Below are 11,532 nucleotides of genomic sequence, written 5' to 3'. Positions count from 1 at the left end.
ACCTTAACCCAAAATTCCCCAAGAGAGGGACCATATTCTCATACACTCAAACCCCTATGAGCTCAAAACTGAGTTCCCAAAACTCCACGGGTCAAATTAAAAAACCTTAAACCTCACCTATTGGCCCCCAAAATCCTTCATCGCGACCCCATAGCGCACGAAGCCCATCTCCACGATGTCCACATCCTCTCCTCCTCTCTCCCTATCTCTCCCTCTCTCTCCCTCTTTTCCCTTAAAACTGTTTTCCAATTTTTTCCCAACCCTCAAATCTTAATACCCTTTACTAGTGAAATACCACTACTATATTGGCTTTCTTTCAAATATTAGAAAAATAAAAAGAAATAAAAAATTAATCCCCCCAAAACCAACTCAACCCTGCCGTTAATCTCACTCAAAAATTTCAAAAACCCAAATCGTTCTAATGGCCTTTCATGTTGCCTGCCCAATTACCTGGTAAGTACTATGACTATACCCCCTTCTATCACCCATTCTAATTTTTTTTAACCCTCCATAAACCCCCGTTCCCTTTCCCTTCCTCTCCAGCCCGATAGGGAGAAGGGTTCTTCTCGTATCCCACACTTTCTTTTTATTTTGAGGGTTTTTTAAGCCTGGGAGGGGGTTTTGTTTCGGTGGGTTTTGCATTTTTCCTTGATTTCTGATGTGGGTTTTGATGGGTTTTGTTTTGCAGTCGGAGAATTTGCTATTGCGAATTAGGGTTTCCGCGGAAGCTGCAGAAAGAGAGAGGAAAAGAGGAATTTCTGGGCGAAGTTTCACGAATTGAGGAGTTTATTAAGGACCCCTGGTTGTTGAAGGCCGAGGCGAATGCGACGGTGCAGGTTAAAGTTCCGAAAGTTGTTGTTGTTGCTCCGCCTGTGCCCCCTCCTCCGCCAATTGCAGCAGTTCAGAGAGCTGGGGCGCAGGTAGTGCCTGCGTCTGTGGTTCCGGCGGTGGCGGATGGTGGGGGAGGCGGGACAGGGGCAGGGGCAGGTGCAGCTGTTGGAGATGGGGATGAGGCGGCCTCAGCGCAGACTAAACGTGTGGCCTTGCAGAAGCAGGCTGCTGCTGCTTCAATGGTGGCCGAGGACTTTGCCAGGAGGTTTGAGTCTGGAGAAATGGTGGTGAGTTTTTTTTCAGTTTTTTGGACATAGATTTATGTTTGCCATTTATTGTGATTTTGTGTTTGGACTTGTTCTTGGTAATACAAATATTTTGCTGTTTTGAAGATCCAATTTTTTTTAGTTGAATTATGGTTTATGGTAATGTGGATGAAGTATCAGCCATGTTGCAGGTTTTCCTTTCGCATTTATTACGTGTGAACATGTTGGATGAAGTTGTTTACAGCATATGTGTAGTTCATTGTTGTTCGATTAGTTAATTTTTGTATTTATTGGTTACAGTTGTTGCTTTAGGTTCTGGTAAATGTAGTATTAGCCATGTCAATCGTTTTCCTTTCATATGCATTTCATGTGACCATGTAGGACCCTTGTTGCATTGGTTTGTCTCCACCATATTAGGATTTAATATGATTTTCTTTTTGTTTGTTACTATTGGCAAGTGGAATTTTGCGAATTGGATATTTTTGGTTAATAAGTGTGATTTAGAGAAAATGACTGCAACTGGCTTTCAGTGTTTTCTTTATGCTGGCCTTTCTTTCTTGTCAGTAAATTTTGTTTTGTGCAACTCTCTAGCATACAATTATTGCAGGACTTTATGTACTTCAGACTAAGATCGTTCAGTTTAGAAGCATCAATTGACAATTCAGTTTGTGATTAATGGGGTTGTTCTTTCCCCTTGCAGTTCGACTGACATGTTGGGCCAGCTGTTGGACTTACCTTGTTTTGGTTGTCATTTGGTCTTCTATGTTCTTTTTCTGTTTGGCGAAAACTTCTCATCCCAGTGATTCTACAAGCAAACTATTGTAGTTAAAGTTGGGCCATCTTGGATTTTACATTGTATGAATCCAAGCACAATTAAGTGATTTATCACAAAGCATATTGTTTTCTTGGCAGAAAAGTACTTGATAATTGTGTAAAGAAATATTGACAGTGATAGATATGTACTCTGTATTTTCTTGGTGTGTGCCATGCTTTTTATGTTGATTGCTGTGCATTTTTCTTTCCATTTTCTGTTGTTTAAATTTTTTGCTATGTCGAAGTTGCTCATGCAGTTTTTCACTGTGATGTTTCTTTTCAAAATAGTTGTACTTGGTTTGTTTTGGTTTGAGTGTTCATAAGAGATTATCCAGTTCATTAGTTAAGGATTGCATGTTGCTATTACTACTTCATCAACTTTCTTGATTTTTTAGTTTTAGCGCATTACAGATGAAATAATTGGGTTCCGACTGATTTTTTGGCTTTTGATGCGATAGGGTCCTGTCAAAGATGATGCACAAGAAGAGCAGGGTCTGTCAAATGTCAAAGTAATGTGCCGCTTATGCTTCAGTGGTGAAAGTGAAGGAAGTGAAAGAGCAAGGAAAATGTTGCCCTGCAAAAGTTGTGGTAAAAAATATCACAGGAGCTGCTTAAAAGCTTGGTCACAACATAGAGGTAGAACTTCTGACTGTAAAAAATAAATGTGAAGTTTTGTATGATTCATATTTTTGGTGATGTTAATTCGGTAGATTTTAGAGGTAGATTGTCTGATCACAATCATAAAAATAATGTGAAGTTGTGTATGTTACATATAATTGATGATGATTTGACAGATCTTTTTCACTGGAGTTCATGGACATGCCCATCTTGCCGAATTTGTGAGGTAATTATTTGTTTAACTCCACTTAATTTTATGACAAGTTATGGTTCCTTGTCGTGAATATCTGCCTGAAAGCAAGCTAATAGGTTTTTGCATCACGATGTCTCAAATGTTAGTATGAGGACCTGCTTTCATTCTGGGCACCTTCAACCTATTATCTTTGTTAAATTGCCCATTAAGAAAGTGTTGGATGATTTTGCAATGTTACTGCATGCACCAAGTCTTTGATATCCTGCCAAAAGCATATAGTTGTTTGATTGTACTGAAAGAAAAGGTTAGATTTACTAATTTTCTCGTCAAAGGTTTATGTTTCTTGATGATGACTTTAGATTGTTAGTTGTGGTTATAATCTGGGCATTCATGCTATTTCTCAGCGCAGTCGGGTAAAGTTTGATGTAAGTGACTGTTATCTTATGGTCTAGGATCGTTGTTGAGAGATTTGATCTTATTTGATTTTAACTGTTTCAATTTTCTATTTGTTATGTGGCTTTATATTCAGATTACATTACGGGAGATTACTTGGTTCTTCTTGTTGACGAGCCATCAGTAAAACCATAATCAAATTGAAACAGGTTAACACCATTGTGATTAGGCTAAAAAATGACTGGCTCCTACTTGAATTTGATCTCATCACAGATACAAGCTTAGTACCTAAGTTTGATGTTGAATAAATATTATGTTCATTGAGCTTGAAAGCTTGACTTCATTTTTTCCCCTTTCCATAAATTTACACTGAACATGTTTTAAAAGCATTGATCAGTTGTGGGAAGGCACAGTAACTTTAAGCCGTCCTCTTATGCTTGGAATTTGTTTCTATACTTGTTTATATAAGGCACACCCAACTTTAGTGTTTGGACTTTCAATTTGTTTGCAATCACTAAAGGAGCTTAGTCAAGAAATAATGGAGATACTTTGGACCTTTCCTTATTTTGGTAGTTTGGATCACTGACTGCAGTTGCTTAGCGTGGCATACTTCCACGCATTTTTTAGTCATTACATGGTCACTGCCAGTTAAATCCTCCTCAGAGATGACATTTCTTTACTTCTCTTAAATAATAAAGGAGCTGTGCGCTTGGGTTACTGTTGTCATTCTACCTGGGTGATAATATTTTTAACTGAAATTATGTTCAGTAGACCTGTTGCTTTCTTTTAATATAACCTTGTAGTCAATGTTGGCTGTATGCCTCTTCCCATGCAGTGGTGTTGAGTAGTTTTTGATGATAGTTGGTACACTTCTCCCCTACAAGATGTGTCCATAGTGCAATCAAAATTGTCTGTAATTCAATTGTGTCATCTTTCTGATTGGGTGATATATTCTATTACTCTAGGTCTGCCGAAGATCTGGGGATCCAAACAAATTTATGTTCTGCAAAAGATGTGATGGTGCATTCCATTGTTATTGTCAGCAGCCACCCCACAAGGTCTGTTGTCCATCATCTCTTAGGTTTATACTCTTGTAAATTTTGAATACATACTGTTGACTCTTTGGTTGTGCAGAATGTTAGTAATGGACCTTACTTGTGCCCCAAGCACACAAAGTGTCATAGCTGTGGTTCTAGTGTTCCTGGAAATGGCTTAAGCGTGAGGTAAGATGGGCCTCCAAGTTATCATATTTACTAGGCCTAGGCTTCTTTTTTACTGAGCATAATGGTATTTTAGTTACTACCTGTAAATCTTGAACTGAAAAAAACTTAACATTTCCCATGTTTTGCAATCTGTTATATCTGCTTCCTTTGTAGGCTGATGAAAATTTATATATCCAATATATGGTGTAGAATTTATGAGTATTGAGAGTGGCTGTGTACTACTCGGACTATAGAATGTCTTGCACGTACTCGAAATGGAGACTCTGAAATTTGGATGGAGTCATGATTACTTCTCTAACTTGAGTAGCTAGTTCTTCAATTCTTAATCTGCCAATGTGGATTTAAGCATTTTACTTTGTTAAAAGATTTTTCTTCTTAAAGATGTTTTGGTTATTTATGTGGAAACATTTAAGTTGTCAATTAGAAAAGCATTAGCATATGAATTAACCTCTACTTGGAGCTGTTGTCGTGTTATGTAGCATCCTGAGAGTTCAACTTTCCAAAAGGAAAAGGTATATTTTGTTTGATTACCAAGTTGATTAAATTTTCCACTTTCTGTTTTATAAAAATTGCCCTAACCAAGGGATCTGTGTCAATGCATTGTAGTGAAATGTTGCTTGATTCTTTTGAAAGTATAGTATTAGATCTTCATCTTGAAGTGCTGTATGATTTACTTGCTAAAATCTATTTGAAGATCCATATGTGTGTTCTATTTTGGTTATTAGATTTGAAACTGCTGCAGGTGGTTTCTTGGCTACACATGTTGCGATGCTTGCGGAAGGTTGTTTGTGAAAGGAAATTACTGTCCAGTTTGCTTAAAGGTATGATGTTTTTTATGATAGTTTAACACATTGTCCTTATTTTATGTGCTCAACCCAATACTGTTCAGGCACATGCTTGGTCCTCTTTCTGTATTCAATTGATTGTACATGATTGTTTAAGTCAAGTGGATATTATGCACATACATCTGGGACCAGATTCTCCTGAATGTTTGAGAAATCCAAGTCCCCTTAAAGCTTATTTGCCTGTAAATGTTTCTGATGTATATGTTTGTTTTTTAACTATGTGGAAACATTTTAGTTTTCTTCCATGGCTATCTTTGGCTTTTTATAAATGGTATGGTATTCTCCTGTAAGGCTGATTTCCAAGGCTTGCCATTTTAATACCTGCTCTTGTTCTCACTCTCTTTCTCACTGAGGACTTAATGTTTCTGCTTGTTTTGCTCTTAAACAACAGGTGTATAGAGATTCCGAATCCACACCTATGGTCTGCTGTGATGTCTGCCAGCGCTGGGTGCACTGCCAATGTGATGGCATCAGGTTTACTTGAGCACTTTTAGCTAAATCTCTAGTTGGGGTGTATGTGGACTTTTTGTCATTCCATTTGCTAGAGCCTAAAATCATAGAAGAGTACCCGTCTAGATGAAGAGATTGGGGAGAAATTTTTCTTTTAGTTAGCTTTGGGCTTTTCTTCTTACTGCATAATTCAGAGAAAATTAAAATGACCAGTACTCATCTTTTGCTTATTGTTCACTCGAGAAATAAAATTTTGTATATGCTTATTTGATTTAGTATTGAATGAGTGGATTCTAGATGGTGTTCTTATATACTTTGTGTTTTTACTATTATGATTTTTGTTGCTTAGCTGCAGTAGAGTAAAATTTTTTTGTTACATCTGAAAATTTCTGTCTTAAGTGTCTAATATGGACCATTAGGCTAATGCTGGGTTGCTAAATGAGGTTTTCTTTCCTGCATTCTGCATTATCCTTTCAATATAGCTTTTGATGTGATGGCTGCTTCAGGAATTTAGTAGCAAAGGTTACTTTTTGAAGGTTCCTACTCTCATGTTTATTGAAAATTTTGTGCAGTGATGGTAAATATCTGCAGTTCCAAGTAGACGGAAATCTACAGTATGGATGTCCTACATGTCGTGGAGAATGCTACCAGGTATATTTTAAATTTTAAAGCATAACTGTTTCAAGGGGAAGGAGCAACTTTTTATATGGTAAACTTTTCTTTACTTTTTAACTTGGTAGGTTAAGAATCTTGAGGAGGCAGTTCAGGAGCTCTGGAGAAGGAGAGATGAAGCTGACAAGGATTTAATTGCAAATTTGAGGGCAGCTGCTGGGTTGCCAACGCAGCAAGAGATATTTTCTATCTCACCTTTTTCTGATGATGAAGAAAATGCACCTGTAGTGATGAAGAATGAATATGGCCGCTCACTGAGGTTTTCTCTTAAAGGAGTAGTTGATAAATCTCCTAAAAAGAGCAAGGAATATGGGAAGAAATCTTCAAACAAGAAGTCTGGGAAAAAGAAGGGGCATCTGATGTCTATTGACAGTGTTCACGAGGCACATCAGAATTTTGAAAGGCATGATGATGCTTCATCATTTGGTTATGATAATAGGACTGAACAAGTGCTTTCTTCTAGAAGTGGAGAACCTGATGGCTATTTTTCTCCTGTTGCTGGAAGTGTCAATGATGGAATGTGCTCTGTAAATCAGGCCGGGGTTTTGAAGCACAAATTTATTGACGAGGTTACAGCAAGCCATAATAATCGGGCTCATAAAACGGTCAAAATCAAGAGCAACAAACCTCAGGGGGGAGGTTTGGATAATGGGGATGATAGTGGAAATCAGAGTAACATGTCAAGGGCCACAAAGGGACCAAAGCTTGTTATACATATAGGTTCACGAAACAGGAACTTGACTACTTCGCCGAGGTCTGATGGTTCCAGCTACCAGAAGGACCAGGATATGACTACTTCAAATGGTATAGTCTTTATTCTTTGCCATCCTAATTGTAAAACTTCTGAACTTATTCGGAATATATGCCCGCTTATTATTAGGCAACCCCGATTAGACTTCTCCTTGGAGATGTTATTATATATGATGTTCTGTCTTAGTGCTTGGTTCATTTCTCGTAATTAGTAAATTAGGAAGTTAATATCTAACATATAATGTTGTGTCTTAGTGCTTGGTTCACTTCTCTCAATTAGTAAATTAGGAAGTTAATATCGAACACGAGTTTATGACCCATGAGTCCATGACTTGCATTAATGTGATGGATGTTTAGAAGTTCAGTTTTGAGTCAGAAATGGGATGTGGGGCATATGTTTTCATTTTTTAACATGTCACTTTGAGCAATTTCTTCTAGTGGACATTCTGTATGAAGCCTGCTCATGAATTTTACTATCCTCTCTTGTGTTTCATATGACTGTGGATCCACTTCCTAATAGATCTTCCTTTGATTTACTTTTCTCTTGTTGGTAAATTGGTCATGTTTTTACTAAAAGCAGGCTTCATATGGATTAGGTGTTTTTGGGGGCCATTTTTCAAAAATTACGCTGTAGCATTATATGTGAAAAACTTGTTATGGGGGTGTTTTTAAAATTTAAAATTTTATTGGGATATCCATACTTACTATGTGTAAAGGGAGAGTAAGCGGTTTGGGTAAACATTTATTATCACTTTGTGAACTTCCCTTTTTGCCCTTGTAAAAACCACTCTTACTTTAACTACCTATACATATGTTGTCAAGATAACTTCCCATAACTATTTTTTATTTTTAAGTATATGTTTTCAACATAACAAACCTTAAACATCATAACTACCAATATAGAATTATTTTATGAAAAAGATTTGAAAGATTAAAGTTTCCTTCAGTAAAAAAAAAAATCTATACTATATATAAAGGGGGAGCACGGGGTTTAGGGTAAACATTTATTGTCACTTTATGAACTTCCTTTTTCCCCTTATTAAAAGCTACTCTTACTTTAACTACCTACACATATGTTGTCAAGATAAACTACCCATGACTATTTCTTATTTTTAACTATTTAAGTATATGTTTTCAACATAACTAACCTTAAACATTATAACTACCAAAATAGAATTATTTTATGAAAAAGATTTGAAAGATTAAAGTTTCCTTCAGTAATAAAAATTTTATATAAAATATATGACCATTTTGTCTTTTTTATTTTATTGTACACACATTGAGTGTGCATTTAACACTAGTTTTTAAAGATTTTTTAAACTTCTTACCAACCACCCACAACAACCACACACCACTACCCGCCACTGCTACCACCGCCCCCTCCTTTCTCCTCCCTCTTCCCCCTTTCCCTCTCCCCCCCCCCCCTCCCCTTCCTTCCTTCCTTCCTTCCTCCTCCCTAGTTAAGGAGCAAAGGTCTATCGGCAGTGTACTAGAATAGGAAGGTGCACTATAGAAGAAGAGAGAAGGGAAGACTCTTTGAGTGTATGAAAAGAGCTTAAAGCACTCTCTAAAACTTTGAAGTTCTGACTGACCAGCCAGAAGGAATCAATGAATGTGATTAACACGGTCTCGGTGAAAGCTGCAAAGGATAAAGACTTGAGGCAAATTGGACACTCGATCAGGTCCTTTTTTCCAATCCTTAAGGGACACTGACTTAATAGCCGAAATCCCTGGGAAGCATTATCCAAAATTATCCTTTTATTCCTCACCCCAAAGACATCCACTCTGTTGGGGATTTTAATAAGACTGTTGTCTAGGATTCTGGTGGTCATGACCAGATCCGGTCATGGGGAGAGGGGAGGGGAAGAGGGAGGAGGAAGGGGGAAGAGAGAGGAGGGCTTGGGGGGCAGTGGTAGGTGGTGGTGGATGATGGGTGAAAGAAGAAAGAGGAGTCATTTTTTTTTTTTTTTGTTGAATTAGGAGTATTTGAAAAACTTGGAGTGTTTTTGGAGTGTGTTACTATAGATTCTAAAAACAAAAACAAGTATATTAAAAACAATGCAATCCATACAGGGCGACGAGTTTTGTAAATTTTTATTGCTTGGAATAGGCAAGCATTTGTATTAAAGTGACAACTGGAAGAGCTAGTAGATTACGTTAGTGGGAAGTAGCCATTTAAATGATTTGGTGGTTGTGCAAAAGGAGCTGGATTCAGGCTTACTTAGTAATGGGTTTTGACTTACCAAAATTGAAGACTTTTTCTACGGAGAAGAAATGGAAAAAGGTAGAAGTTTCTGCTGGCATCAAATGACAATTGTGGTTAATTAAGGTTTTATGCTTCAAACATTTCAGTAAGAAAGTTGTAATTGTACATACAGATGCAAATTTTGATGCCTAACTTTGAAAAGCAAGTTGGTAGATTCTAAATTTGAAGTTGTCAATGAAAGATCTTGCTGCTCAAACTTCCTTTCTATGAATGTATTGCCAGAGAATGTCGATGCAGAATTGTTTTGGAGATATGTAGATATGAATGATCAGTCCAACTAATTTTTGTGTTTGCATGGATGAAAATTTCCTATATACTGTTTCTGTGCGTGATAGCCAAATGATGTTATCTCATGTTTATTATGTCTTTCTACCGAATAGGAAGCGAAGACGTTGGCCAACCTAGGAAGAATGAATCTGTGCACAGGCAAGAGAATGCATCTAAACATACTGATGGAAAAGGTTTGTTACTCAAAGATCAATTTATTTCTTTTTGGTTTGCAGTTATGGAATGTTTTATTCATATCTACATAGCTCCTCCACTGTCACAGCATTAATTATATTATAATCAGTGGAAAATGTCACCTGCATGGGTCAAAGTGTGATATGATTTTCTCGTGCATTGCAGCAACTGTTGCTGATCAAAAGAAAGGTCCAAAGCTTAAAGGAAAAGATGGTAACTTGATAAAGATCAAAAAAGCTAACACCGAAGCTGGTGACATGCCTCCCAAATTTGGAGGAGCTAAATTGTTGGATGAAGTTGAACAAGTTTCTGGATTAAACACACGGGCTCTAGGGAAAAAGAGCACGGAGGTTAGTGCAACTGGAGTAAGGATAAAATCTGAATTTCCAGCCTCTAGAACCAATAGATTTTCATCAGTGCCTGCATGGGACAGTAGGCCTGGTGCTTTGGCTGATGTGAGTGATGATGGTAATCACGCACCTATATCAAATTCTCAAAAGGAATCGAAGCCGCTGCTCAAACTCAAATTTAAGAATCCTATATCTGAAAACCAGAGTACTTGGGCTCCTCCTAAGGAGGATGAGAGAAGTTCTGTTAAGGGGCAAAGATCCAAAAGAAAGAGACCCTCACCTCCAAGGGAAAAAGTGTCAACCAAGAATGAAGATGATGCGTCACGAGTATATGGAGACAGAAGTATGGATGAGATCATGGATGCTAATTGGATACTCCAGAAGTTGGGTAAAGATGCTATGGGGAAGAGAGTGGAAGTTCATCAACCATCGGACAATTCCTGGTATGCTTCATTTTTTTCCCCTACCTTCTATGTAGCCCTCTTGCCTTTCAATTGATTTCCCCTTGTTCCCCCGGACCGTTAGGATGTCCATTTCCCTCAGTGCAGTCTCGTCAATATGAAATCTGTTGTTTCGTAGTACAGTTTGTATCCGGAACTTCAAAAGCTAAACTATTTAACCTTTTGGCTTATGAGTGTTAATTTTGAACAAGATAGCTGTTAAAAGAAAGAAGTGATGAATTTTGGACTAATCTTTTTAATTTTTTTAATTACTTTTTGTTTACCTTTTTTTTTATTTTTAAATTTTCCAGGCATAGAGGAACAGTAACTGAAGTGTTTGAAGGCACATCATTTGTCTCAGTTGCCCTTGACAATGGGAAGGCCAAGAACTTGGAACTTGGCAAGCAGGGAATTCGTTTTATATCTCAGAAGCAAAAGCGACAATGAGTGACAAAATTAACAGTGGATGATAGTTCCATTTTTTTGGAGGTTTATATTACATAGTGCAGAGTAGCAAAAGCTTTGAAGATATGAAGACTAGACTCTAGCAGTAGGTTTTTTTGGATTTAACATAGGCGTACTCTTCGGTGGCAATTCAACCCCTGCCTCCGAAGCTGTGACAAATCTGAGCACTTTTTGATTTATTGCTCAAATTTGGGGTGCTTCAATGTGTCCTGGGTCTCTGTGCAGCTAGACTTTATTGAAGGACAAGTGCTGCTCCAATTTGTCCATTTCCCTTCTTTTATTTTTCTTATATACGCCTTGATTCTTATTTGAACAGCTGTACTAGAGAAAGAGTTCAAACCACCCTTCAAACGTGCGTTTGAGCCTAGCCATTTAGTTTGTGCTGTATTTGTAGTGAATGGCGCTCAGACTTGCAGTATAGCCTTTGAGCTGCTAATACTTGCTGTTGTACAGGAAATATATCCAATAAAGATTGACATTTGATTAAGAACTACA

General features: G+C 37.5%; 1 protein-coding gene across 1 annotated transcript; it reads left to right on the top strand.

Moving 5' to 3' along the window:
* The first annotated feature begins 287 nt into the window (after window positions 1-287).
* On the top strand, window positions 288-11,532 carry LOC113732265 (uncharacterized). The gene is made up of 13 exons (XM_027257947.2): window positions 288-453; window positions 689-1,118; window positions 2,369-2,546; window positions 2,705-2,754; window positions 4,080-4,172; window positions 4,249-4,337; window positions 5,080-5,158; window positions 5,574-5,656; window positions 6,205-6,283; window positions 6,373-7,108; window positions 9,701-9,781; window positions 9,948-10,575; window positions 10,884-11,532. The coding sequence occupies exons 1-13, from the start codon at window positions 422-424 to the stop codon at window positions 11,017-11,019; spliced, it is 2,694 nt and encodes an 897-aa protein (XP_027113748.2). The 5' UTR covers window positions 288-421; the 3' UTR covers window positions 11,020-11,532.

The sequence above is a fragment of the Coffea arabica genome, chromosome 2e (assembly GCF_036785885.1).
Source record: "Coffea arabica cultivar ET-39 chromosome 2e, Coffea Arabica ET-39 HiFi, whole genome shotgun sequence".
NCBI lineage: Eukaryota > Viridiplantae > Streptophyta > Magnoliopsida > Gentianales > Rubiaceae > Coffea > Coffea arabica.
The sequence above is the reverse complement of the archived record's forward strand: the minus strand, read 5'-3'. Positions and strand labels throughout refer to the sequence as shown.